Genomic DNA, 23829 nt, shown 5'->3' with positions numbered 1-23829 from the left:
TCAGGCTGGTGCAATAACTGAAGAAAATAACACGCCAAAATACATCTCTGTTGGGCAACAATAATTAGATCTTCTCCTAAAAGGTTCTAGTTGATGGCTGCGGTAATTTGGAGCAATCCCTATTCTGCATTTAACATGGGAGCAGCCCCTCAGGCACCCAGCAGAAAAGATATTTGCATAACATTAATTATTAGGTGGTGAACATTCTTACACTTACATTTTTGGTTTTAAATGAAGGCTCAGTTTTTGCAGGATTGGGTGTTTAGGTTGGAACTTTGAAGCAAAACATTTTTGTTTAAGATACTAACATTTTCAGTTAATTTTTTTTTTTAAATCTATTTCTGGGCTCATTCTGTGGAGATAAAGACATTAAAAACTTGATAAAAATACTTGTAATATTATACTGAAATCCTTTTTTCCTAGTGTTTTAACTAGGAGAAGAGAGCAGTGTTCATCTCTTCTAGGCAAGTGGTATTGGAGGTTGTGAGGTACCAAATGCTACACAAATCAAAAGCTCTTCCTAATAAAGCTGTATATCTAAAAGAGGGGAAGGGAAGGCAACAAAAGCAACCTCGGTGGCTTGCCCATCTGGCTTGTCAGGAGCAAGGAGAGCAGGGGTATCCCAGGTCTCTTAGATGTGCAAGGCTGTGGATCCCACTTTCCTGTTTTACGTTCTGATTTCTCTTTCCCGTGTTACTGACTATTAAAAGGAGTAGATGCATCTGCTGCCCAAAAGCAGAGGCTAAGGACTGAGCAGGGAATAAAATATGAACTCTTGATGAGGCAAATTAGTCATTAGCTTTTAGTGGTCCGTGCAGAGCTTTTCATTTGCAAGGGGTTTTTCAAAAGTTAGAGGTGCAAAAAGGTAAAATGTCTTTTTCAGACCCCAAAATACAGTTTTAGATCTGCCTGTGGCATTTAAACTGTGCCTGACAAGAACACCCCGGGCAACATTCATGCAGGTGGTTGGAGACAAAGGGAGGGTAAAAGGTATCTCAGAGACCAGAGTTAATTCAGACAGTGTTACGAAACATTCTTTTTCTCTGTAATATAGGATGGGTTGGGAAGCAGTGTTTAAGAATTGATAGAAATCCTACTCAAAAGACAGAATCAGCTGGGTTGATGAAGTATTTATTCAGATGTTCAACAGCTTACCCTTCCTTCCCCTCTACCCATCATCCGGGTAGGCAAGGGCTCTGCCCGGTACATTGCCTTCGAAACCACAACTCTCATTCTCCTTCATCTGTAGGGAGGCTTTGGTGCCTCCCTTTCACTTTGATGAAATGAATAATGGACAAGATCCCCTTTATGTCACCTCGTCTGTGAGAAAGAACCCTACTGTCAGCTGAAGATAGTGAATATTAAGGGAGTAGTTTCACAATGGCAAAACACTTCACATTTTGAGGTAAACACTGATTTACAGTACTGCCACCCCTCTCTTCCCCATATCCTTGCTGTGTGCCACTGTGAATCCATCCCTTCACACCTGCTGGTGCAGCTGTTTGCATGGCTGCTCCTTGGGTGCAGTGGAAGCCAAGCCTGGGCTTGGAAGCAGACGGAGGTGGTGGTTTGGTTTTTGCCAAGTTATTTTTTAAGCTGGGTGAGTTCCTTCACCACAGTCTCAGAGCAGCCACATCTGCATTTGTGCTGACAGAGCTGAGGGAATGGTGTGTACTGGGTTTGCCACCAAGAATTTTGTCTTGAGATTCTGTGCCAGGAGGGGAGGGACTGCCAACACAGAACTAGCACCTGGCATAATGAGGCATCCATGAGGAGCCTTTGCATGAACAGAGACTAAACCCACAGATAACACAACAAAAATGTACCAACAAGGGGCATGCTTCCAATGAGCAGTTTACATTTTCTCCCTTTTTTTTTCCTTTTGTCTTTTTTTGAATTAATGCACAGAAAGGGCTGAAAAGGTGGGAACCTCACTGTACTGTCAAGTGGAGGAATGAGGAACTCTTGCTGTTCGGATGCTCCTTTTTTCTCCAGTCCCTTGGGAATGGCTGGTGTTTTGCAGGAGAATGAGAAACTTCCTGTGAAAGGAGGACTCAGGAGGGTGGCAGTGGCTGTGGGCTGCTGGAATCCTGCTCCCACGAAGAGCACGTTGCCTGCTTTATTTTTGCACCCCTTTCTGGCATTACAAAAGTGTGTTACAAATTTCACACAGGAATAGGGGAAAAGAGGAGGAAAAGGTGGAAGGGCCCAGGTGTCCTGACCTAGGGCTCTGCAGTCCTGTTTGTCCTCTGATACTCCTCCAGCTCTGATTTCCTGTCCATGGCGAGCTGCAGCTCCTGCTTGATGATTTCGATCTGCTTCTCCAGCTCAGTGAGCTCCTGCATCACTGAGGTCCTTGCAATGTTGAGGGACTCTGCTTTCCCATTGGTGGTTAAGGAAGCCGAGGCCTCCCTCCTCACCTGTGGCAAGGGGATGTCCTGGTGCTGGCGGATTGTCACTTCATTCTGCCCTTGGTCCCTACAGATGTATTTTTTCTGGCGGCAGTTGCGCAGATTGGCGGTGTTCCACACGGTGTGCTGGCTGTTCCCTATGTGGGACCTGAACAGAGAGATGGGGATTAATACCACATCAGAGTCAGGTCTTGTGTGTGTGCAGCCCTGCCCTGTGAGCCATCCTACTACAAAAATATGAGGCTGCTGTTACGTATTACGTGGAAATATTATCCCTTTATCCCTGGAATTGGCTTTTCTTGTGAAGCACAAATCATGAGAGTAAATGACCAAATTTTTGTGATTAAACTACAGCAGAGACTAGAACAGAACCCTAAATCTTCCCCAAAATTGTTTATTAGTTATGAAATCATAGTCCTCTCAGCTCCAGCTCAGGAAAATGCAAGTCCTTCAAAGCTTTGTGAAAGATTTTGTGGTTGCAATGCCCAAGTTTATTACAGTGTTAGTCCTTTGCATGTTAGTGCTCTGTGCTCATTTGCTTGCATGGAGGAAGAAAGAGACTGTCTTGAGTTGATGTGGAGAGGTGAAGGAGAAGGGGTGCCCTTCGGATTTGAAGTCTTGGAGAGCTATTTGCACTTCTAAGGATGGACACAATGACGTGCTGTACCCAAACCTTGCAGGTACGTTCATGAACTTCCTGACAGAACAAGAGACTTTGGCATTGTCATGTTGGGGGAGAAATTTCAATTTGAGAACTTCTGCAGGTGTTTCGATTTTTTATCTGCAGAAATATTTCTGTAATATGATTCCAGAGAATTTTTTCCCTTTTATTTTGGGGGAACTTTGCCATCCTCCCAAATCAGTGCATTTCCCAAGGTTCTTTCCCAAACAAAGGAGCACCCTGTGGGCTCCACTCTCCAACTGGAACATACGGAAGCACAGAGTTTGCTGTTGTGGGAGAGGAACCTTAGCTTTCCTACCTGCTTTACCTTTGGGATAGATCTGTGTGCATTCATTTTATAACTGAGATTAAAACTCTGAAGTTTAAAAGTGCTCCATCATAGTAGGGGTCTTCTGTGGGTATCCTGGGACAAAACACCTATTAGTGTGAGCTACCAATCAGTAGGTTAAGGAAGGAGGTTAACATTTCAGGACTGGGGCTGCTGAAAACAATTGGTTTCAGGAGGAATCTGGAGCTGGGAGTAACTACTTTTCTCACTTGCCTCCAGAAAAGGAAGTTGGAAATGTTTTCAAAGAGATGGAATGGCAGAGAAGGAGGAGGGGGGGTTTCAGGCAGGAGCAGCAGCCCCATCCTGCGTCATGGCTCCAGAAGACTCAAGTCTTGTGCTAAACTTGGATGTGTGTTTTGTGGTGCAAATTAATCTCCCAAAGACATGAAGCAAACAAGTACCTCTTAAGCAAGTTTCAGACAGGGAACAGGATTAGCCTGGCAAGTAGAAACTGGCAAAGTATCTTCAAGGCAAAGAGCAGAATTGCCTTCCCACGCAGGCAGTGGTCTAGACAAGGCCACCAGTGACAAGCGGCTGAGGTGCCCAAAACTGCCTCCGGCTGTGCAGCTTTGCAGAGCCCAAGATCCCAGGGGTCCTGGGCTCCATCTTGCTTTGGAGAAGTACCACCTGTCTCAGAGAAGCTGCAGCCCTTTGTTTTGTAAGTATTTCTCAAGAGTCTTACCATTTATCCATGGTGTCTGAACGTTTTTCTCTAGTCTTTTAATCAAAACAGCTTTTTGATAAGGTGTTAGTAACCAACATATCTTCTGCGAGTGGTGGTGCTTTTGTCTGGGGGTCTTGGCAGGTGATTTTAACAAAAGCCAGAGTCCACAGAGTTTCACCAAGTAAATAAAACCTTTTACAATTTGGCCACTGATGCTGAGCAGGTCCTCTAGTTTTTGGAAACTTAGACCTAAAAAAACCCAGTGGATTTTCTTCTGTGAGGATAACAGCAGTAGCATAATGCAAATTCTTTCTACTTCATTTCTACATTTTGGTGCTTTTAATAGCTACCCAGTCCCTACCAGGAATAAAAAGAAAGTGTGATAATGTAATTGATGTGAGACCTCTGGGCTGAGCCTTGCCATATCAGTGTTCATGACAAGCTGGACATCACGTTACTGTGTGTGTTGAGTTAAATTCACCATAATTCTGTGCAACCAGCAGCTCAGACCATGAGAAGAGCCAGGACAGGGTCTGTGTGTGTGTATGTGTGTTTGTGCATGCACACACATGGGCTGAATATTGTACGGATAGAAGTTTTTGGACAGCAGCGCATCTTCACTCTCCATGTTGAAACAATATTCGCATAGATCTTTTTCCAAAGCCATTCTCTGTGGGGCTTGTGGGCTATCTCCTCGTGTTACAAACTTTCTGCGCTGCTCAACACCTGGCAGATAATTCAGCTAGTGCTTTTTGAGCCCTGTCTATAAACAGAGGAAATGAACTGCATGCATATATATATTCATATACCTGTGCATATAAAGGCAGTCTAGGGGCTTACAGATGCTTACTTACTTTTGCTGCCATTAGTGCAGGAATGACAAATAAGCACAACATATGTTTACATCTGTGGGTTTCAATCATGCCAAACATCCATCAAGAGCCCGGAAGACTTCTAATAGTCTATGGTTGAACTTATCTGTAGAAAAGCAACACTGCTGCCTGTGTCCCTAAAAAGTGCACTAATAGTTCTGAGTTACTGAGCAAATGCATAGTTTTAATACAATGCCTTATGTTCCTGGTGGCTGTAGACAAGATTATCTTCTCTTCAGAAGACATAGGCTATAAAAACAAGGCAAGTTGTTACCTACTTTTTTTTCCAACAAGAGTTGTTCGACACAAAGGTTTCTGAAAGGACTCCATTTTCCACTTCTCAGCTTTCTTATTTCTCATTCTAAAAAATAAGAAAGCTGAAAGAGTTTCTAACATACTAGTGCCTGATCCCTCATTCGCTGTGAAGCTCTCCGTGCTCTAGTTACTTGCCAGTGCTTCAGTATGTGAGTAATTAATTACCTAAACAGAAGGACAATGGGCTTAGACTGGAAAGACTGTCTTTGGAATGAGAGTGCTTTTATTAGCTGTACGCACAGTCATGAGAAAACCCAAAATTTCTGGGTTCATTACTCTTTATTGGAAAAAATTAATTTATTTCTGTCTCCCTCCCTTGTCACTTCTATCTTACTTCCTTTTTTTGGATTCTATTATCTTTGGGGTGCATTAGATCCATAACTAGATATCCAGACATGATATATATAAGTTCAATTTAATTTTTATAGTTTGTGCTTTAAGCCATGGAAAACTTCCCACCTCTTTTCGACTCGTTTTTTCTTAGGCTGATGTTTTTCCTCAATAAATGAACTGTTCAGAGCACGATGTAATCTCTGGAGGGAAGAGAGGAAATTAAATTAGTAAAAGCAAGATTAAGAATAGCTCCACAAATAGGTAAACAATTTGGGCTTTGTGTGATGGACTTAAACATAAATTATTTGCCAAGTGAAGGATACAAGCTTTGTCTGTCCTTTGTCATTACAACAGGTATGTTTTCCTGTAGTTTCCCAAGAAAGGGCAATCTGAAATGTTGATGAATAGTTTGCAAACAATCCTTGGTGTTAAAATTTATCACTAAAAAAAAAAAGTGTGTCTTGGCAAACTTCATTATGTTCTAAAAGATTCCTTCCACTGTGCAGCTTCAAAGCAACAGAAGCTCATCCCTTTTGTGCCTTTTGCTGCAAAGTAACTTCTTTCTTTAGATCAAATTCTATAGCAATTTTATCCCACTAGTTTCTCTAGAATAATGGAGGAGGTTACCCAGCATTTCTTGCATGGATCAAAAGTTTGGGAACCTGTAACAGTGAGATAAAATGTTCTGGTTAGCCAGTTCAGGATAACAACACTGTTGCTTCTGTCATTCAAAAGGGCTGTGAGGTTACAAGTGCAAATGGAAAAGTGCCTCTGTAAGCTTTGCAACTGTGAATATTTGAACTGTTTTCTCTGTGCTTTCCATTCCATCATTAGGTAAGGCTTTTCAAATTCCAGAAGCTGCTGCCACACTTCAAATGTCAATCATCAGTGCTCTTACAACCTTTTATACCTTGTTCTTGTGCAGGCTTTCTTATTCAGCCACAGGATTACAGGATCTTCTTTCACAGAGTCACTTCTGAATACATACCTGACTTGTATGGAGCCAGTACTTCATCTTGGATTTCTTCTTGATTCGTGGCAGGACCAGTCTGTACACGATGTGTTCCCCAATGGTGGTGAGAATGGACAAACCAAACCCAATGCACAACATCACAAAGAGCCCTGAAAAATGCTTGATGCCCATTTGCAGTGTCTGTGAATAAAATCAAAAGGGGAGGTTAATGCAATAAGCTGTCAGTGTACTGTCACAGATGCTTTGTTTTCTCATGTGGAAATGTGGTCTGACTGAATACACAGTGATGTAATAAAACAGAATAGTCTGGACACAGTCCACAACAGAACCTTTCTGTGCTGCAGAGAGGTCGTTGTTCAGTCAGAGCAAAGGACCTATTATAGGAAGAGAATCAGCCAAAGACCAGGGAATTTGTGCCATTTCCCTAAAGAAACGATGTGTTCAACACATACAAGAATCCAGTATTTGTGGTGTCTTTGCATTTGTAAAAGTAAATACTGCTTGACAGAATACAGTCAATGAACTGTAAAGCAAGTCCTTCATCAGCAGAGAGCCAAGAACAACTGTTCACTGTCCGTGTTTTCTGGGAATTGATCATTAACTTCCTCTTTTTGTGCTTTACCCTTGAGGGAGGTTCATGGAGAAAAATATTAGGAAACAAATGGCACAAACATGGCACCTCTTCACTCCCTAAATTAACAGACTGAGTCGTGTTTGTTGGGAACCCCAACTGCAACTACGAAGAACAGGAACACTCCCACCCTTTTCTGCTGACCCACCTTTTTCATGTAGGGTAGGAAGCCTTTAATTAACTTGAGTGTCTTATTGACATCATTCATGTTTGACCACCAAGAAACCCTGTACAGCAGCAATCTGTACCACAAACACCTGCACTGCAATGGGTGGGTCAGGTTTGTGTGTTACATATAATCTTAGTATGTTTATGCTCATGCACCTGTAACTAAGCTGTGAGTTTATCAATAAATAAAACCTCTTGCTAATAATTACTGCCCACACACTGCTATGGAAATATTTCCAAGAATACAAATTCTACTTGCATCTTCCTCTTATACAATGTTATTCTCCAAACAATAAGAAAAAAGAAGCAGAAAACTGCATGTAGAGCTGTGTATCAGAAGATGGCACCTGCAATGCTATTACTCTGGACAACTGACATGTTGTGTTCCTTGTGTTCATTTGGTAGGTGGGTAGTGTTGGGCACTGTGCTTTATTATGACTATCTGTGTAATCCAGAAAAAGAAACCGGATTTATCACAGAATTTCTGTCAAGTCTGACTGTGAGGAGGTAATGGTTTAAACCACTCAAAAATTGAAGTGTTTGCCTGGAAGTCTGTGTCACCTGTTTCCTTAAACTGGCAGTGAAGCCCAGCTTTTAGCCCAGGTAGCATAAAATCAGAATGAGGTCCCATGTCTGAGCTTTCTCTCAAAAGTCTCAGAGCTGAGACCTCCGTATAGTCCCAAAGGCAGGGGAGATCTGCTAATGTTTGGTTGCTGTATGGTATGGAGCACTTACATTACTCTGAGAATAGGAACTCACTTTAATGTATTATCATAAAACTCCAGCCATTCAAAATAATTATAAAAATCCCTACTGCTCTGGGGATTCCTGCATTCTGAGATGTCTCCTCCAGTCTGAGATCAGTGTTTGATGCCACTCCAGGACTGCTGCAGAGAGAAAACTTGGCCAGCTCCTTACATGAAAAATAATTCCCTTGTCTTCAACAAAGCCTCTCTAATTTATGCTGGTGAGGGTCTGGATCTCTGTCCTGTCAGCTCTGCAGAATTGTTTTCTACCTTCCCTGGAAACAGGTGAAAGAAATTCCAGCACTGCTATCTTAGGTGCCTTTTTCACTTGTAATGGATAGCTTTTGAAATTGTCCCAAGCAAGACATCTTTTCCTAGAAAAGGAAATGCCAAAACAAAGCATCAATAATATTTCATCTAGCAATAAAGAAGATAATGCATTGAAAGAGCTGCCTGACAAAGATTGCATAGTAGAGGGAAATTTTTGAGACTAAATTAAGTGGGAAAACAGGTAGGGGAGAAATAATTAGCACAGCATGTTTTATGGTGTATGGAGTGATTATTTATAGCAATATCAGCACATTTACATACTACTGTAAAATGGCTGGTTATCAGCTGTTTACTGTAGATACACATGTTAAATCATAAATGAAACCATCTAATAGAGGCACCTCTAATTGTTACTGCCTCAAGCAGATTTGAGCAGCAAGACCTATTACTTATTTAGTAGTTTATGTATGTATTTTTAGGTTCATATATAGAATATATGCAGAAAGAGCAGAAAGAAACTAGATTCTCTGCATCACTGTTTTCCTCTCTCCTGAAGTTGAAGGGGCCAGGGGAATGGGTGTGTGTGTGTGTTGGGGGTATGTACTGGCAACAGAAAACAAACTGATGAATTTCTCCACTGCAATATCTTACTTTATTTTCTTTTTTAAGGAATGAAAGCCTATAATGTGGTGTGTTCTGTACTAAGCAAGGATTGAAATACATCCTTGCACCAACTTTGTAATGATAAATTCATGAGGTAGCTCCCTGTCTTTTAAGAGAAGGAACTCAATTGCACCCATATGGTAGTTCTGGAGCAATAAGCAACCCTAGTCAATCCTGTGATGATTACAGCTAATGGGTGCTAAGCACTGCAGTGGCAACAGACTGTAAGCTGATTCCCACTTGCAAATTGGGAAATTGGCAGTTTCAGGAAAGCAGCAAATACAAGAGCAGAACTGGAGGTATCTTCTTTTTTTTATATATCCCCAGAGAGACTTTTCCAATTTATCAACCCGTATCTGCGGTTGCTACCTAAACATTTCCTGCTGTCTCCACTGTAGTTTTATGCCTTTTTCTCTCTTTTTTTTTTTTTTTTTTTTTTTTTTTTTTTGAACCCTGAAGAGAAGCAAGGGGATAGAGAGAAAGAGATTCTGATATTTGTGCTTGCTTTGGGGCAGGGAGCAGAGATGAAAAACAGCACTTGGTGATTTCAGCATTTGTTTTCATGAGAAAAGCTCCTGTTTTACTCTCTATTAGAAGAGACTATAAATGCTTTACTATCACTGGTTGTACTGAATAAGCTATCTCTGACTCATCAGAAGCTTGTAAAATTTTTGTGGGTATTCTGAAGGTTGGTGGCACAGCACAGATATAGGTGCTATATGCTCCTGAACCCAAACACTAAATAGTGGTATTGTGTGTGTGTTAGCTGTAATAATAAGTTATATTTTTTTGATTGCATTTCCCCAGTAAGGATTTTAAAAAGCTTTGCTGATATCAGGAAGGTAAATTTTGCAGCACCTGTGTGAAGAAGGAATTATCAGGGATAAACAGGTATGAAGGGCAGAATTTTAAACTCATTTACACATCTCAGTAGGATTGCAATATCCTACCAATGCTAATGCTTCTGTTTAGTTAACTAACTGGTATTAAAACATATCTCTCTCTCTCCATATTGTGGCATGTTTTGTAGCTGCGGAGTATTTTTTTACTTAATTTTTATTCTTATGGCTTTCTGTGCTCTCAATGAAGTGGCAGCATTGAAATAATATATATTTAATCTCTTTAGGGAGACTATCTTTAGCAAAGACTAGTGACCATGATTTTAGGGTTTCAAGTGCCAAATTTGATGATTCACTGTAAATCATTGTCTCACATTAGCAAGAAAAGCTCCTTTCCCCTCTTGTTTGAAGACTTTTGTACAGAACTGGAAAACTACTCCATTTTGTAATAAATGTGTTTCTTTCAATTCATCCATTTTCCAAGCCCTGTTAGAATCTCCTCAGATAGTAAATTTTTTTTTTGTTGTGTTTTCGTTTGGTTTTTGTTTGTTTGTTTTCAGTTTCAACAGATGAATCTAAATATGCTCTCTTCCCCAGACAGCCTATATGCAGGCTGAGGAAATTTTCTTGGCTTCAGGATTTTTTCCTGTTATTTGTGTTTGTTTTTCACACTCTGGTAACAAGGTACTTTGAAAGGTGACTGATGGGCAGCTGCTGTTTATGAGCACAGGGCAGTTTTTTTCTGGAAGTGCCTGCACCTGCAGAGCATCAGGGACAAACTTAAACCAGAGCTTCAAGGTAAGGGCTAGAAAAGTCACTGTGGAGTTGTCAGGTGATAGGTGTTAACAAAAAGAAGGAAACTCATGGTTAAACTTAAAGGGGACAAGGCAAAATACAGATCAGAAAGGCAAATTTGCTGGGTGACAACTGGATAAAATCATGGCAGGATGAACGAGGCACTGTCTGGTTGTGCCTCTCATGTGATCTTGAGGCCAAAGATCACCGATTCAGGCAGAAGCTATGGTGAGTTTAAGCAAGTTCCTTCAAAGACTTCAGAGAAGAGCCATCGATGGATCCCACCATTAATGAGAGATGAAAAGAGGATTAGTCACCAACCCTGGAGGGAGTTAAAAGACAGAAATGAGATACCAAGGGACATGGTTTAGTGGTGGGTTTGGCGGTGCTGGGTTGGACTGCATGATCTTAGAGATCGTTGCCAATCTAAATGAAAAACACTTGTGTACGCAGTTAGCTTTTCCCAAAGTAGGGACATCTTTAACTAGACCAGGTTCCTCAGAGCCCCGTCCAACCTGGCCTTGAACACTTCCAGGGATGGGGCATTCACTACCTCTCTGCGCAATCTGTGCCACTGTTTTTCCACTCACACTGTAAAAACCTTCCTGCAGCTTCTCCTGAGCTTGGGTGGAGTTAATGGGATGGAGGGAAAAGTCCCAGGAGCCTGGCTCCTTCTGAAGAGGCATTAGTTAGAATAACAGTAGGGTAGAGGAAGGGCTAAGTGTACTGCATGAAAAGTGAAAAACAATTACTTGATCATGTCCAGATGTAATGTGCCAATACAACTCTGCCAATCCCTCTTCCCTCCTGGACCATGCTCTGCCCTAAGTGGGGACCTACCAATTTTACCACAAAGGAATTCCTTTGAAACTGAAGTATGACGATTTAAAATCAAGAGTACTCAAGCAATACTGTTAGTGACTAGCACTCAACATGATCAACCACTGCTATCCCCAATTACCTGTGATGGAGAGGGTAAGATGGAATCACTGCAGCAATTCATTCCAAGTCTGAGTTAGCTGCATTCCCCAGGAATGATCCAATGGGTGCCTTGGGTAAGTGGTTTTGCTGAAGAGGTTCATACAAAACATCAGAGTCAAGCACTTTTGACCTCTGTACTTTCCAACTCATCTTTATTGGCTTCTCAGCTTGAGGAATCATCTCAGATCTTCCAGCCCCAGGCTGAATCATACCTTTTCACAACAACTTTGTTTTGAAGTGCAATTTATGATGAGCAAGGTGCTCGTTCAGTGCCAGACAGAGAGAGATGGAAAGAGCTGGCAGTGAGTTCTGCCACAGGAAATATGATTTCCCAGTGTAAGGTTAGTAAAAAAATTATGAGTAAGAAAATTAATCTCAAAATAAAGAAAAGAAAAATTAACCTCTGTGGGCAGGAGTGGCAGGCGGATAAGAATCAGGTATAGCGTAAAGAGGTAATGACAAAAATGGACAATGGAAATTCCCCCCATTTAAAGGCTATACTGCTCAGTATTTCACCTACTTATACTCCCATTTTTGGGTCATTACTCTTGGTCAACAGGTGCAGTGTGTCACAGACCAAATTTATCAAAGAGACATAGAAAAATACTGAGCCTTACTCTAACTATCAAAAGGCAATTGCTGGGTCTTACTTTGGTATATAACCGATGTGAATGACTACCCAGTGAGAAGCTGAGACTTTTTCAAAAATTAGTTATCTGCTTCTGTGTTGAACATCGTCTACACTTCAGTGAATCTGTTAAATAATACTGTGACTGACAGCAGAGAGTTAAATAAGAGAGATTTCTGGGCTGTACAGGAGGAAATGATACAAACCAACACAAAGATAAGTCCCAGAATAATTCCCATGCTTCTTGGTGTAACAGTGGGGAAGATAAGCTTTGGAGTGTCCGCTGCTTGGCTATTTAGTAAATCTGCCCCAGCTATGAAATAGCACATCTTAAAATCTGCAAGTTCTTAGCCAGGAGGGAGTGGATGAAAAGGAAGGGATGCACATGGGAGTTGTGTCAGAAGTAGGATAATTCAGGCAAATGAAGATCTGGACTTAGCAGAGCTTACCTCACAAAGGCACAGAGTTACAAGTGGTGTTGTGTTTCTACTCACTCTTTCTGATTGTGAAAGGACCTTTCGGTGTGTGAGGAATTGTTCAAGGTCTTTGAGTGACTTTTTAAATTCACAGAATACTAGAATAGTTTGGTTTTGAAGAGACCTTAAAGACCTTATAGTTCCAAATCCCCTGCCATAGGCAGGGGTGCTACCCACCAGAACAGGTTGTTCAAAACCCCGTCCAACCTGGCCTTAGACATTTCCAGGGATTCGGCATCCACAGCTTCTCTGGGCAACCTGTGCAAGGGCGTCACCACCTAAAAAAGTTATTACATCTCATCTAAATCTACCTCTTTCACCTTAAGGCCATTTGCCCTTGTTTTATCACTTCCATGCCCTGTGCTTGGGGTTGCTCCAACCCAGGTGCAGAAACTTACGCTTAGCCTTGCTGTACTTCATGAACTGAGCCCTTCAATTCAGTCACCTGAACCAGCCTGTTGGACCTTATTTTCTGAACCAAATCTCAGTTTTACATGTTGGGTTAGTGCAATTGTACATCAAATAAGGATTATGGTCTGATAACCACTCCTGGAGCAGCCACACCTGCCCTTCTTTCTGGCCATCACATGGAAGTTACACTTGAAAAACTGAATTACTTTAAAGCATAACATATCTTCCAGCTGTGACCCCTTGCCTAAAGCCTCTTCTTAAATGCTGTCCTTAAAACCTACTCAACACTGAGAAAAAAAGAATGCCATGGAATTCTGAATTTTCAGCCTGAAGCAGCTTTTTTCCCACTTCCTCTCCCTTTGTTAGTGGGCCTTGAGGAACCTTTGAGTACTTAAACCACGTCATGGTTTTTCCAGGCCATGAACATGGGGTAGTTTAAGGCTGACCTAGAAAACAGTGACACCCAGTATTACATTACTGAACATTAAGGGGTTTGTGATAATGTAAGAAAGTGAAAGAACTGGGTTTGCCTCAGAGATCATGTACTAACCATACCCGTGCAAGAAAATGGTATGGTCTTGCCTTCTATTTTTAAATTGCAAAGGTCTTTCAGAAGAGTAGCTGCAGAAATGACATACCACCTATCAGATATTTTTTCTCTCCAGTTTGAATGCAAGGTTTATTCTCTCATTGCTCGTGTTTGCTTTTCTCCATAAAAACACAAATTCAATTGGTTTTACAATATGGCTTCTTCAGTTGGCCCAGCCAGGGCTGATTTTCTGCATTGTTATATTTGCTATGGCAGGAAAAAAGTTTCTGTTTCTGGACACAGTCATGAGAACTCAAGGCTAAGAGCAGTAGTCTTCAAATTGTTTTTGATCACACACCTCTGTTGGTAACTTTTTAAGCATGGCCCCCCCATATTTATACCTATTTATGATTTTATACATATATATATAAATATATATATATATAAAAAACTCAATTTCTAATATTTTATTCCTGTAGCCCAGGGAATCATCTCATGCCCTCCACGGGCTGTATCCAACCAACTCTACAGACCACTAGCTTGAAGGAGTAAAACATATATTCTGGGAGAAAAACAGTACCAATTAAAACTGTATTTTTAAATAGAATTGATTCTATATCTTAGCTATTTCCACAGGAATACAGAGCATACAGCCATCAATACATCTTCTGGGGTAAGACTCTCATGATCAGAGGAAACTCCTTATGTCTCATCTCTAGGGAATTGCTAGGGAGGTAAGTTTTCTCTGCTGTAAGAGTTTTGAGTTTTAAGACAGTTGAGGTAACTAATACCATCTGGTAATTTTCCTGAGATTTAATTCAAAAGATCATGTTAAAATGTAGAGTAAGAGGTCATTGAATGAAGTGCTTGTCATGAACAGATATATTAGCTATTATAAAAAGATAATTCCCTTGTTAGATAATAATATAATCTTCAGAATAAGCTACATTGGAATAGCAGTGAATATCCACTTTTGTTTAAATGTGCTTTCTTGTCTTGAATTAATCACAAAAAAACGAAACAAAAAATTGAATAAAATTAATAAAAATAAATTGAATTTTCTTCTATGAATGTCTGCTGTAATATAATTTGTTTCATATTGACAGAATTGTAATGAAAAAGTAAAAAATGTAGTAAGACATGCAGAAATACCCCAACAATCTACGTATTAAAACCACCAAATACAGATTTCCATTGTCGTATCTCTAAAAAATGCTGGCTTTCAAGTGATTTAGTCAGCAGCCAGAGATTTGCAGACAAGATGCTCAGGCGACCATTGAAAAGTCAGTGTCAGAGCCCCAGGAAACTGGGATTCTCTTTTATGGGAGAATGGCCATGCCACCACCTCCTCAGAGAACACACAGCATTTTCTGACGTTTGGCTGAAGGCTCTGAGAAGGAGAGAGCAGAGCTTTCACTATGTTTTTCGTACTAGTGAGAATATATAACCTACCTCTTTTGGCAGACCTTGAGCTAAAGGTCTATGCTTTCAGCTTTTGATTCTTCAGTACTTCATCTTTTTTTAGTTGATAGTCTAGGAACTTAACAAAAAACTGCTATTCTGATAAGAGTCTTCTTTTTCTCATAAATAATGGCCTATATCTTCAGCTGCCATGAGCTGGCACAACTCCTCTGATTTGAAATCAGGACATAAATCCATAGAGACTTACTTTCATTTCCTCTAGATCTAGATAGAATTGAGACCTACTTCCCCTCTGTGCTTAGCATAGTACCTTAGCAGATCATTTCTAGGCTGAAATCCTCTCTTTAGTACAAGTAGCTGCCATGTTAGGAGGTGGTCAGGGTGTATTAGAAATTTGGGATGTACTGAATTCCCTGTCTCTCTGTGGATGGTGATACACACACACCTGAATGGAATCAGAGAGGTTTGCTATGCAGTGTGCCACATTATGGTTTTTAATGCCCCTGTTTGTCTCCAGAAGAGCTCTCTGACACACGCTCTGCACACCCAACTTAGCAGCAGAGTCTCACTGATGTTTTCTCATGCTCTGATCTTACTTCTGCTGGGATCAGTAGCTCTTTCTTTTGAAGTCTCACACTTCCCTTCAGCTGCCATCCATCTCTGTCACATGGGCATGTCCACTGCACATTATGAATAAGGGGAAATAGTTGCCAGCTTGAACAAATCCTCACATAGATGACTCAAGTTCATCATTTACCTCGGTGACAGCAAAGCTTCTTTTCCCGCATGGAACAACCTTGTACCACTTGTCATGCAGAACATCCATGAAACCATGGGATTTGTACTGGCTGATCAGTTCAGAGATGTTTGAGGTGAGCGGAGAGTTTGGGGGAAGACCAATGCCATATCCTAGAAGGAAAAACAGTACAGTCATCTCTCTCTTTCTTGTTTGCTTTTTGGTAAGTGATGTTGATTTCAGTATGAAAGATCAAGCTGGCATTCTGTTTCAGCCAGCCAGTTCAAACCTGGATACTGGCTTACTGTGGACTGAGAGTGCTGATCCAAGGCCTTTTGCTGTGCAAAAATAAAGTCACTCAATATAAGCAGGATATACAAATTCAAAATTATTAAGGCCACAAAAGTAATATGGAAATCTGGAGGTTTAAAAATTTAAAATGGAGGTACAGCTGGAAAAATAGATCTATCTTGTCTCTAGGAACAGAGACTTTTGCACGCTTTTGCCATGGGTTCTTTTTTTTTTTTGTCTTGTTTTAGAAATGCTAAAGGGCCTCAATGTCACATAAACCATTCTGTGATGCTTTTATATTGTCAGAGCAGTGGATGTGACTGTGGTGTCAGATGTGACATTTTCTTCCTACGCATTTTCTGATGAGGAGCCATATGCATGTAAATGTACATGTGAGCAGTCTGCATTGTTATCACACAGCAATTTAAAGCCTGGGAGCTATGCTTTCAGTTCATGCCCTTCTGCTCTGGCAGTGACAGGGACCTTCAGATACTAATAAATACAGTTTTTAGCCACTGTCTTTCACCATGCTGAAGTGGTGGTAAGGGACTCCATGTAAGTGAAAATGGATTCAGTAACTCTGAATATGGTATTTCTATTTGCAGAATCTGGAGTTCGACTTTAGAAATTCTGAACAAATACAATTATGCCTAGAAGACATGCAGTTGCATGCAGAGATGTGCTGCCAACTGCCTGGAGAGATTCCTTTCTAGTCCACTGTGGATTTTTGTTTTTCAGTTCAGAATTCAGAATTTCGGACTGTTTCATTAAAAAAACCCACAACAACACAGCAAGAAAGAAAACACCCCTGCAAGTACACAAGTGCTGAATTTGCCATGACAGTGGCTTGCTTTTCAATGAGAGATACATCGATATGTTTATCTACAATGCAATAAGCTCCCTTGCTGCTGAGTTTTTTGAATTGTGCCTGAATATATTAGCTAACATTGAAGGATTTCCTTCAGAAGGCATAGCTAGAATGAATATCACATTTTCTGCATACTTCTTTTGTAATTGGATGATGTGAAGTCCAGTCATGCAAAATCATACAATTTGGGGGTTATTTGTGTTTTTTTTTTTTTTCTATATTGAAATCTGATTTACTTGATTCAAAGTTGTGGAAGCTTTTGGTTTCCTTCAGTAGAGCTGACCTTTCTGAAAGGGAAGATTTATCAGGTTGCAGGTGCATGATGAAACATGCAGCTGCTCACATACAAATCCTTCCATGGGCAGGAACCCCTTCCACTAGACCAGGCTGCTCAAAACTCCGTCCAACCTGGCTTTGAAACAAATGGTATAAGAGATCTAAAAGCTCAACAACCATAAAAAAAAGGACTGAAGCTTTCATTCTGCTTATTCACTGAGGGTTTTACCATAATCCTCTCACAGTTTCCCCCACATACTTTCACTGAGAATGCCACATCACAAAACAACAAATGCGACATGTGAGAAACAGAGCAGTATGTTATAAAACTATTACCTTCAATGGCAAAGGGTTTTCCCACAGTTAGAAGCTTGCAGTCAGCATCTATTGATACTTCATAATCTAGGAGTGCTTTATCCATGATGAAGGCATCGAGTTTCTCTGGATCATGCCTGTATTCAATGTTAAAAGTCAGAACCATCTCACAGTCTAAGACTCAGTGATGCTCACTGAACATTTATCTATGCAATTCTCTGCAAGATCCCTATATGAAAACAGAGACCAGGGCAGTCTTTTGCACATCTGGACTTAAAATGAAAACTGATTTATATTTTGAAGAAGGGAATTGTGCATGAAATGCAATCTTTGTGCATTTAAAGCAGTACAGACAGTTTAGGACTTACTTTACTCCCCAAAAATACTACTGCGAAAGATGGAAAAATTACAACCCGTTGCACTTCAACTCAGTTGAAAGGTAGCACAAAGCTTTTTTGGAAAAGATCAGAAATTGCTAAAATACTACTTCTGTCTTGATTTGTGTTAAAGCTACAGGTATTACACCAAAAATACAAAAGGATAACTTACTCCAAGGTATTCCTGCCCCTTTCTCCTTGAATATGAGGTAAATTATTTCCTTCACCTGATTCAGCTTTTCTCTATGTTCAGTCTCCATGAACATGGAGGATTGAATTTTACTAATATAATCACTTCTGAACAGCATGCTTGCATAAAATTATGATACAGAAGAACAGTTGCAGTGCCTATTCTCATCTGATCCAAGGACTGCACCCTTGATTCCTGTCCCCTTAAAAATCTGGGTGTTCTCCCGATGTGATTACTTCATTGATTTCAATGGATTGATTCCAGCGTAACTCAAAGAACTGCCATATATCTTAATTATCATTAGAATAGGTCTGGGAAACAACTTCTGATGGAAAATTCTCAGGCTATCTATTAGGCAACTTCTATGAATAAGACAAATCAATTATTTCAGGCTTATTATCGGCTATTCCGTTTCCTGGATAAGTTGTGTGACCCCAGACTGTCAAGCACAAATGTCTCATAATTCCCTAAGCCAAGAAGACTTGGTGTTTATTAGTTTTTAGCAGCCTAATGCTTCTTTTATTCATCTTAATGACAAATTAAGATTCCTCTCTGAGAACCTTCTTTCCTCCCACCATGCTGAGGAACCTCATCGGCAGCTTTTGCTTGGGCTGTGATGTTTTGTGGGATAAGTGACATGGCAAGCAGGAAACCCATCACCATCTCACTGCCGTGCCACCTCACTGGCCAAGAGACCAGATGTGCTGCTGCATGCAGAAGCTCACTTCAGGTAAGCCACTCCGTCTGTGGTGGCAGGGACGTTGTAGCGCCGCATGTACTCGTGCATCTCTGGGAAGCTCTGCCTCACATAATCCTCTGCGCTGCTCTCCCGTACAGTCCCGAACCGAAACCCTTGGGATGGGTGGTGGAGCTGAGGAGACGAAGTCAGAAGAGATTAGCAGAGATACTTGCCTTCGTCACATCTGGAGTCTTGGTCTTATACATGTTTGTCAGAAATTTTCAGCATTCACAGGCCTGCCTCTGGTCCTCTTTCCAAACCCCAGAAAAACTTGAAAAAGACTCACCAGGTGACTAAACTCTCAGGATCTTCTTCAAATGTTAAAAACATCTCCCATGACATGCCCTGAACACCCAAACCAACACTGGGATTATTGTCTTTAAAACTGGTGACGTTTCAGGAAGTGTTATGAGAAGCCTCATTGTTGGATACAATCCACTTTCTGGGGCTCTTCGTAGGCAGCGAAAGACACACAGTCTGAATTTATTTCAGCAAAATGTCTTTTACTGACTCCTTAAGGAAGAAATTTTGCCTTCTGCAGAAGGGTAGCACCCTCAGTTCATTTCTAGAAGTCTATATTATATACCTTATCACAGTTTTTGCTGCCATTCTTCACAGACAAACTAAGGACTGAATGTTGTGTACACCAAAAGGTTGCCCCTGCCAGTGAGGAGGAGGAAGAATTCTCCTCTATACAGTCTAGCCTGGAGCAGGCTATAAACATACAGACAGTTTTTGCAGTTTTGTGTCCTGTCCTTTTCACAACTGGCTCCACCCTTTGTATTTAAGGCCCAAATAGTCTAGTTCAAGTTTCACAGACCTATCTTTCTGAAGTGCCCTGTTTGTCTTTGGAGAGTTCAGGGACTCCTGGGGAAATTTTCAAGCTGCAGTGGAGGTGTCAGGCAGTTCCCTCCACTATACCAATCACTTCCTTGAGCTGGCCAAGTGCTGCCAAGACACATTAATTGGAAAGTCTTCAGCAATGTACCAGCCTCTAAAAGGTCAAACTTTCAGAGCACAGGAAGCCATATAAGGCTAAGGAAAGGCTGAAATAGTCATGCTCTATTTGCTTCCCAGGAAGCTTGTGGTCTTCACAGCAGCTTGCAAAGGTGATCTCACCATGGCCATGCTCTGCTTTGCAAAGACCAAGCAAAGAGGTCTTTTCTTGCAGTCCATCTTGTTTCTGCACTATCATCTTTGTAGAACAGCGTAGGGGAACACACAAAGCCATAAAAAGACCATCCCCACTCTTCTCTTCAATGACCCCATGGATAAATGAGTGTTCCTAGCTTTTTTAAGGATAACACAGGTAGGATGTAAACTCACAATCACCTAGTTTAGTCTGAAAAGGAACAGAGAAAGGTCTTTTGGATGGCATTTTGATGTCCTGGAAGCTATGGACATACTGTATTTCTGGTATTACCTGGAAAGTGGGCGGGTGGTCTCCACATTGTGCTCAGCTGATCTGGTCCTTGTGCTGTGACCTGGGAATGAGATCTGCAGCTAAATGCAAGTCTGTGGGCATTTGAGTTGTTCCAGACTACATGACTATGGACAAGAGAGGCAGGGTGTGTCTCTATCCAGAGCTGGCCATAGGGATGCTGTGCCAGAAGGACTGTGGGTGTAGAGGTAAATGTTCTTGCTTGGGAGTGTGGGAGCAGCATTCAAGTGCCAGGAGACATAAATAACAGAAGCTGGGCTGTGACAATACATCACGGAGACTTCCAGCACAATGCTGTCAACACAAACCTTCAGACAGTGAAGATGACCTGCTTAAAGAATGAGCTTGGAGTGGGCTAATGCACTCTATGTCCCAAGAAGCTCATCACCATAGTCAGTACTAATTTTTTTAGGTTTTATTTCTTGGCAGTTTCAGTGAAGAGAGTGAAAACCTCATCAAGACTCAACACTGAACCATTGTTCAAGTCCAGTTAGGTGTTTGTTGTGATGTTTGTGGCCCACATAGTGATGCCAATTGCAGTGCAACATCTGAGCTACAGATAAAGTCTGACTTCACTGGAAAGCATCTCACTCAGACTGTCAGCAGCATCTACATCTAGCTAAATATTTAAAACTCTATGGGGAAGGCTAGTACAAAGACAGTGAACTGCACCTCCATGCAGTTTTCTGTCCCAAATCCCGTACTGGGAACTGCCCACAGTTTGCTTTGTGTTGTGCACATTGTCAAATTTCACCACAAACAAGGATAAAACTGGAATGTGGATTAGATCAAAAGTCCATCTGGTTTAATATCTTGTCTCTAGCAATACCATATGTCTGGTTGGAAGTCTTGGAAAGTCTGTGTAAGGGGGTCATGCAGTGATCCCTTGCATCCAATGCCGACCTGCTTCTGGTAATCTCCACTTTTTCTAAAGCATCATTATGTGTCTGCAACTTTATATTTGATGAACCTTGACTCCTTTTACAAGGAATAAATGTTAATAGTGTTTTAATCCTCTAAGTCTTTCAGGACTGTTTTCTACTTGTTGCTGCTTATACACACGAGGAAAAGGTTTGCTTGCAGCTAAGTGATAACAGTGGATTGACAATGCAAAATGCTGCCAAAAGCACTTACTGCTGATCTGCTAAGAATGCTAAAGGTTACTTGCTTCAAGATAAAATCTTCAGGATGGAAATAAGATTAATCGGTTGTCACTGCTGCTTTCTTACTTTCTGTAGTTCTCTCCAGAGAAGATTATGTGAAAAGCTGGAAACCACAAATATCTGTGTTTCGACAGGTTAGGTAAATGTCAGTCTTCCTGTGAGTCTTGCCTTATTAATTATATCTTTTTTTTAATCTTTTCTGTTTCTCATGCTCTGTTTCTTTCGTGTTTCTTATATTTTAAAAGTCCTGTATTAAAGAGTCTTTCTGTTTTCTATAAACCAATAATGGAATCCTCATGCCTAGGGCTACAGAGAAATCATGAACTCTGAAAAATCAGCAGTTGAAGAATCAAAATTTGAAGAATCAAGAATGGATTCTATACATTTTTTTTTAAACTGGCTGTTTAAGGGAGACAATTACTGTATTTTTTAATCAGTAATAGCAAGTATAACGGCTATCTTATTGAGGAAAAATAGCTGTTGAAATTATAGGAATTTCTACTATATGGAGACTATAATTCTGTGTATATACTGTTTTTTCATTCAAAGCTCAGTCAGTCTCAAAGCTAAATAAACATCACAAAGCAGGTAAAGGGCACTAGAAACTGTTGACACTTTTTTTATCCATAGAGTACCTGGAGATTTGCTGGTGATTAAAGTACAATTAAAAATAAATGAATGTAATAGGTGCACATCCATTTCCTGACATGAGTTTTCTTGGCACTCAGCTTAGACAGCTTTACAAAGTCCCTCCAAAATCACACATCTATGGCTGCAAGAAATGGCAAGAACAAGGTTTGTTTCAACCTGAGGAGAGGCTTTGAGGCAACAGTACAGTTCTGGCTTGACAATTCATTGAACAAGATGTGAAGAAACTTATAAGTACAGATATTGCAAAAAAGCAATAGCCTAAATAAAGGTATTTAAGTTTTTTTAACTGACAGATAATTGAATCACAGAATCATTTTGGTTGAAAAAAGACCCTTAAGATCATTGAGCCCAAGTGCTAACCCAGCACTGCTGAATCCATCACTGAACTGTGTCACAGTGTCACAACTACATATCTCTTAAATCCCTTCAGGGATGGTGACTCTACCACTTTCCTGGGCAGCCTTTTCCAGTGCCTGGCAATCCTTATGGTGAGAAGATTTTTCCTAGATCTCCTTTTTGAAGATCCATTAGTGTTTAGCAAGTAACCAGCCCTTTGAATGTTATCCAGCAAGGCCACCACAGCACCACAGGCAACTGCAAACTATGCTGGCTGAGCTACCAAGAGGGCTGAGCATAGGAATGCCAATGATCTGGGCAGTGTAACAGCAAATACATGAATGTATCAATGAAGTAGTTAAAAAACAATGTTAAAAGTTATTAGCTATTAATAGATTTTGATATTTTATCTATTAAAAGTTAAAAGAGGTTAAAAGGCTATTTAGTGTTGCTGGTTAGTGGTCCTCCTAAAGAAGATGAGAACTCCAGCAGCTGACAGTATAATTTTTGCATCTCAAATACTGGAGATCATGGCTCTCGTATGAGGGAACTGAGTTTTATACCTGAAGCACTGGTGTATACCATGAATGGCCATACTACTTAGGTACATGCCAAATTTTTAAAACCATCTAAAGCCATTCATGCAATATATATGATGACCTCCATTTAGATCTGAGTTAAATGGTCATGACAGCCCTCACAGCAGTGGTAATGCAAATCCTGCCAAGCACTGAGGAAATGAAATGGTTGTTGGGTCACTTGAGCAATGAGACAGGGAGGCTAAAACACATATAGTGTTTAAGGAAACTCAGAGAAGCATCCAGCTTCTCTGACAGTGCCAGGAAAAGCTCTGGGACTTCTGAAAGTCTTCTGTACCTTGTATACAATGGTGTGACCAGACTAATGATGTTTGTGCTGCTTACTGCTGAAAGCAAACACTGCAGCTACCAGATTCCTTGGCTTGGCCCCTTACTTCTAGATTTTCTTGGTTTCTGTCTCCTGTTAAAACATCTGCTGAGTGGGAAGTAGAGAGCTTGTTTTATTTGGAAAGATGTTGAGAAGAACTGGGCATCTGCATACATTTATGGCTTGGGGTGCCAATTATGCATGAAAATACCAATCTGATAAACATCAATGTGATAAAACCACAGGAGCAGAAAGAAGAAAATACAATCCTGAATGACAGGGAGTTTGCATTACTTGACATGTTCCATTTTATGTAATACAGTGCCACTTCATTGAGCACCACCAGCTAGGCTGAGAACACCTAGACTCCAACTTGAAAGGAAACAGGCCTAGAAATATCCTA

The 23829-nt window shown here is 40.8% G+C and overlaps 1 protein-coding gene across 4 annotated transcripts in view; it reads right to left on the bottom strand.

The window, feature by feature from the left end:
* Window positions 1-1114: 1114 nt before the first annotated feature.
* Window positions 1115-23829, bottom strand: part of GRIN3A (glutamate ionotropic receptor NMDA type subunit 3A) — a 66651-nt gene continuing 43936 nt past the window's right edge. Inside the window, exons 4-10 of one of the 4 annotated variants that reach the window (XM_064640843.1) lie at window positions 18916-19061; window positions 17645-17760; window positions 15895-16046; window positions 6594-6758; window positions 5732-5805; window positions 5236-5318; window positions 2442-2559 (exon numbers count right to left, since the gene is read on the bottom strand). In XM_064640843.1, coding sequence (XP_064496913.1) covers window positions 2549-2559; window positions 5236-5318; window positions 5732-5805; window positions 6594-6758; window positions 15895-16046; window positions 17645-17760; window positions 18916-19061 — 747 coding nt within the window. In that variant the 3' untranslated portion in view covers window positions 2442-2548. Of the gene's footprint in view, window positions 2560-5235; window positions 5319-5731; window positions 6268-6593; window positions 6759-15894; window positions 16047-17644; window positions 17761-18915; window positions 19062-23829 lie in introns of those variants that run through there. The other 3 variants (XM_064640844.1, XR_010426317.1, XR_010426318.1) reach the window with 3 other exon arrangements.

Source organism: Pseudopipra pipra, chromosome Z (assembly GCF_036250125.1).
Source record: "Pseudopipra pipra isolate bDixPip1 chromosome Z, bDixPip1.hap1, whole genome shotgun sequence".
In the NCBI taxonomy this organism is placed as follows: domain Eukaryota; kingdom Metazoa; phylum Chordata; class Aves; order Passeriformes; family Pipridae; genus Pseudopipra; species Pseudopipra pipra.
This window is presented reverse-complemented; position numbering and strand designations above follow the sequence as displayed.